The sequence below is a fragment of the Habropoda laboriosa genome, unplaced genomic scaffold (genome assembly GCF_001263275.1).
Source record: "Habropoda laboriosa isolate 0110345459 unplaced genomic scaffold, ASM126327v1 scaffold175, whole genome shotgun sequence".
In the NCBI taxonomy this organism is placed as follows: Eukaryota; Metazoa; Arthropoda; class Insecta; order Hymenoptera; family Apidae; genus Habropoda; species Habropoda laboriosa.
Window position 1 is genome coordinate 586,842 of NW_017100347.1, and position 5,663 is coordinate 592,504.

At 28.0% G+C, this 5,663-nt stretch overlaps 2 protein-coding genes across 2 annotated transcripts in view; one reads left to right on the forward strand and one right to left on the reverse strand.

Moving 5' to 3' along the window:
• Nucleotides 1–918, forward strand: part of LOC108574532 (eIF-2-alpha kinase activator GCN1) — a 10,626-nt gene extending 9,708 nt beyond the window's left edge. The window contains exons 10-12 of the mRNA XM_017937141.1: nt 160–413; nt 487–708; nt 790–918. Of these exons, the coding sequence (XP_017792630.1) occupies nt 160–413; nt 487–708; nt 790–918 (605 nt within the window). The remainder of the gene's footprint in view (nt 1–159; nt 414–486; nt 709–789) is intronic.
• A 2,565-nt stretch (nt 919–3,483) lies between these two features.
• LOC108574533 (radial spoke head 10 homolog B-like) overlaps nt 3,484–5,663 on the reverse strand; it is a 5,896-nt gene continuing 3,716 nt past the window's right edge. Inside the window, exons 7-9 of the mRNA XM_017937142.1 lie at nt 4,916–5,080; nt 4,721–4,848; nt 3,484–3,693 (exon numbers count right to left, since the gene is read on the reverse strand). Coding sequence (XP_017792631.1) covers nt 3,484–3,693; nt 4,721–4,848; nt 4,916–5,080 — 503 coding nt within the window. The remainder of the gene's footprint in view (nt 3,694–4,720; nt 4,849–4,915; nt 5,081–5,663) is intronic.

Genomic DNA, 5,663 nt, shown 5'->3' on the forward strand with positions numbered 1-5,663 from the left:
ATAAATAATAAACAAATAACAGCACAAAACAGTGTGTAAATTAATATTATTATGATTAACAATTTACAGTTTAATATATTCTCCTTGTAATTTTCTTTTTAGTATTTTTTTTTTATAAAATATGTTTAACTCTTGAATTATTCAATGAACCATTTGTAGGTAATGACACTAACGTTGACTGGATGCTTAGACATGGTCGTTCTGCAGCGTTATTTGTAGCATTAAAGGAATCACCAACAACTGTGTACAATAATAAAGAGAAAGATCGTGTTTGTGCAGTGATACTTTCATATTTAAGTGCAGATCGAGTTCAAATAGTTATGAACGGTGTACGAGCTTGTGGTTATTTGTTTCAATATCTTATGAATGAAAGGCAACCTATACCTCAACAGATTTTATCTCCTTTTGTACGGGTAAGTATATTTCAGTAAATATACAAGTTTGTTAAATTTATGCAGTATTAGTTTATTATGTAATATATTTCAGTCAATGAATAATAACAGCAACGACGTAAAACAGTTACTAGCTAAGGTTTGTATTCATTTGGCGCGTAATATACCACCCGAAAAGATGTCACCAGAATTACTTAAATCGCTCTTACCTATGTTGGTAAATGGAACAAAAGAGAAAAATGGTTATGTTAAAGCAAACAGTGAACTTGCTCTTATAGCTGTACTTAGATTGAGGCAAGGTGAAGAAGAACATCAGGTACATTTTTTATTAGTTGCCATCTAAATTTATAACATGAGTTTTTCAAGTTCATATAGAATATTCGTTTACATTTTTCAGCGTTGTATGGCTTTTTTGGATGTCGGCGCAAAAGAATCTTTATCAGATGTAGTCAGCAAAGTATTGCGCAAAGTTCTTTCTCAACCCGAAGGAAAAATAGAGGAATTGGATGATACATTACTCGCGTGAGAGATGTTGCACGTCCTGGGGTTTATTATGCTCTACAGCCTTTCTAATAATCGTACTACCAACGATTATTCGAACGACTTTTATAAAGAGACTTATTGTTCGTATACTAGTTGCATTATAAAAACGTTAGTTCGTTCCACATTGTATCTCGATAATCAATTAAACAAATTAAAATGTAACAATCGCTCGATGGCATTCAAGTTGCTTAAACTAAAGTGTCCTATTTACCGAGTGATTCGAATACAGATTGTAAATACTTCTACAAAAAATGTTTTTTACAGTCAATTTATTAATAATCTGTTTTTTTACATTTTAATTATTAGTATATCGAGGTTGTCTCAAGAAAACACACTTGTAAATTAGTCGATAGAAAGTGATGATACTAAACGTGTTAAACTTGGATACTGGAACGATGAAGATAATTTAAGATGCAAAGTAAATTTCGATCGTACTGTATATTCGCGGTATATTTTCTTGAAATACCATTATCTTGCGTCTTTTGGTATGTTTTGTTTGTACAACAACTAAAAATAGATTATGTTATTCATGCAAAAAGTCATATATGTTTAAACAAAAATACATGACTATTTTAGTTACGTTAGTTAATTTTACTTGGAACGTCAACAAATTAAGCAAAATGTTTACTTCCTATGCAGGATTCCAACGGTGCCGCGTTTTATTATAATAAAGTGTGTTTTGCTGTTTTGTATTGTAGTTATATGCATCGGGATATAGTTTATATTTTAGAATTACTTAACGATTGTTGAGTTGGCTTAAGCTGGACCGTAAAACGCGGTACTTCTAGATCTATCATTAAAGCGTCTTCGCATTTGAGCGTATTTTATTTTCAATATTATATTGATTTTCAAAATTAGTAGCCACTCAATTTACCTATATTTACATCATTTGCAATAAACACAATTTACAAATGTACGTAATGTGTATATACAATTTTATGATAGATTGTCATGTAGTAAACAAACATGGGATTTTATACTTTTATATACACGAATTTTTAAAGCTCCATAAACATTTACTCTTGTAATATTAACTTTCATGTTCCTATTCATATACTTTTGTATCTATTAAAAAAGTATTACTTATATAAAATTCAGGTAAATACAAAAACATATACCGTCAACAGTCTTAAATTTAATTCTTTATTTGTAATTAAACAATATTTTCACAACATTAAATAATGATAGTTTTAGTAAATGCCAAGAAATATTTTACTTTGTAAAACATTTGAATATCTTTTGTTTCAACTTAATTTTATTATATATTAAATGGTATTAAAAACTACTACGAAAAATACAGAGAACGAAGACGCCAAAAAATAATAATTTGATGGACTAGAAGTAACGCATTTACTTTGTATTTAAGACAGAAAAGTCACACATTGTAGTCACATAATGTCGTTCCTATGTCTTCTTGAGCCCCGATGATTTTCATAAGAATGCTTGGACTGTATACAAAAAGAAAATCAATCAAGTTTTGCTGCATCGTTATATGACAAACTGTAATAGATTTAATTTGTTTCAACGTCACTAAAAATTCTGCTATTGCTGGCTCAGGACTGACTCGTCCTGTTCGTAGTTGCAGAAGTAGTCGACTGCCGCGATTTTCTCAATTTTATGTCTGACGGATTAATTTCCTATCTGTACCCGTTACAAAGTCCAGTGTATTTACATGTATATCCGACATCGTGTTCAATTGCTTTTACATTGATTGCATTGAATAATGTCTATTTAATTATATCTATTATTTAAATTCGAATGATTCTTTCGAATATTAAAGCCAAATGCTGTAGGTCGAGCTTCCGAAAACACAAAAATCACATGCGTTTGATAACATTTTTTCGTTTCTTTGAAATTTTTTATGAGTTATATTTGATGTTATCGAATTGTTTATTAGGGACACACATTGAGAAATTACACTATAAATAAATTTCTGGCATAATCGTACAGATTTATTTATAACTCAAAAAATTCAAGAGTAAATTCCAAGATTTTCAAAACTTACTTTCAAAAGTGTTAACAAATTTTGTTTTTAAATCAAAATAATGTTTTTCCATCGAAAATTTAGTTATCATATTTAGATTTAGATTTAATTATATATTTGCATATGATACAAGTAGAATGATGCGCTCAATACAGTATTCTTTCCTTTGTACTGTTACTAAAGGACAAACTTTTGTCTAAAATAAGATGTTATTTTAATCGGCGGAACATTGGCAAATAGACAGTTTTTAATATCATTTTTAACTTATTCTATTCATTGTTCTTGTGAAGCTATATTATTATTTTTTATCTTTCTTTCCTTTTTAGTTTAAAAATATACTCATATGTCAATATAATTTTAGTTTAATATTTAATATTGTCTTTTATCTTTTGTAACCTAATTTAATTGCAATTTTGCATAATGTAAGTATATTTTTAAAACTAAAACGCAATAGTAAAAGTACTCACGTTTTACTGATAGTTCTGAACATTCAAGAAGAAAACAGTAACAGAAGCTACATGATAGAAATAAAATTAGATTTTATTATTGCTTTCATAAATCATATTAAGCTCTGTTCTTAATTTTAGTGTCTTTTCGGGTTGAATAGTATTCATTACTTCGAGAAGTCCTTTTTTCTTGTAAATTATTCCTTTCTAATGACGTGGTTTTGCTCTCGACTTTCTTCGTTTGCAACTCTTTCTCAGTTTCCGTTTTTAAGGAAAGTAATTGTTTCGTTGCTTCTAGTATTATTTCATAAAATTCAAGAAATGTCAACTGCAATATTCAATTGCTATATTGTAAATTATGCATAATACAATATACAACGTGTTTGTAAAATATGTCATATTGAAGTGAGATACAGTTAAGTTAGGAGAGATGCAATTTTTAAATGTCCTTAAATAACGATTAGTTAAAATATTAATCAGTTATTACATTGAACACAACACATATTGTGAATTAAATATTACTGCATTTCAGTATATACAATATTTTCTGCTTTCAGTACATTTTGATATTTTCAGTTTGATAATACTTTTTGATAATACTTTTATAATTATAAAGTCAATGTTCAAAAAAATTCATAATATTCAATTTCATAATACAAATAACGTCTAATAAACATAAAAGACATAATTGTTTACTACTGATATAATAATTTATAGTAAGTAACATTTACAATTATTTATATTATGTAATTTCTCTTGGAAGTAATACACAAAATTACAGGGCTGCATTTATACTTTTGGAGGCCCTAGGCGCAACATCATTACAAGGTCTCAAACAAACAAGTCTATTTCAGTTAATCAAATTCATACACATTTTTTTTTTTAAGTTTATTGAAAATAAATATTTTATTTTGTAATTATAACTACGCTGTTTTTTATATTGTTGTTCGTGAGAAGTACGGTTTTAAAATGTGGTCCCACAGAGAGTGAGGCCCCAGCTTGCGCCTGATGCGCCTTATGGTAAATGCGGCCATGCAAAATGAATTATCAATACTTATAGAAAGTAAGAAATGGTCAAATTCTAGGGCTATATTTTTCATTTGTTTCGTATACCACACTTTGTAATAAGCACTTTAATAATAATATCAAGAAATATAAATCGAATACAAACCTGAGGGCTGATACTTAATAATATAATGTATATTTAAAACATTATAATGTGGGATATTTAAGAAGGTAAAGCAAAAACAATCTATTGAAAATGATCTAGCAACTGTTCAGTTATTTGAACATAAAAGTATCTACTAAATTTTGTTTTTACCAAGTGCACTAAAATTGAAATTATAACATTATACCTTGTAATCCATATTTTTAATTATACTGTTATTTGCATCTTTTATTTCAGGACATATTAATGTCATAATTTCCACCATCTTTGAAGCTTCTAGTTGCTTATAGACCAGTAATCTATTATCTGTGTTATGTGTTACTTTTATAAGTTAGATGAAGAACTCATGGCAATATATAGAGTGTGTTATACGTACATGTATCGTCATTTTTCCTTGATACATCAATGGTACAATGGGGTGATGCCAAAATTTCATCAAGTTTCAATAAATAACTGACTTTCTCACCTATTGTCACAGAATTAATTCCATCTGGGAAATTTTTGATAGCTTCAGCAATTGTTGGAAGTGGTTGCAAATCTGTTGTACCTATATCAATAAAACATTGATACATTTTAATGTAAAAATACCATTACTCTAGAAATTAGGTTTTAAGCAGATTCTGCATGCATACTGTTAAATGTACAAACATAATTGTTCACTACTAATAAAATACTTTAAAGTTGTATGTTTTATTTGAATTCTTTTTAAATGCACTTGAAGTATTAAGAAAATCAATTACAAGATAAATTATAGATTTATAACTTATTAATTAAAGTGGTCGTTTAAATTATTTCTAGTATCATTTTGTAATACTTTAACATAAAATGCTGTAATTGAACATTCTGTTTTTTTCATTTACAGAAAAGTACTCAGAATATTTATCAGTGGTACAAGCAATTCTTGAATAACAGTTAGTTGGTTTTATGTTATTCACACTTAATGTGATTCGTGACTTAAAATTCATCTAGATTGTAATTCAAGCTAAATGAATAAAAGTACAGAAAGTATTGATTTACATCTATTATACTTTATTTTCGCTTAGCTCTTAGAACAGTCATCTGTTATAGCTTAACACCTAAAATAAATCAGTAAAATAAGTACTAGTCAGTATTTGTGATCGTGGGCGACA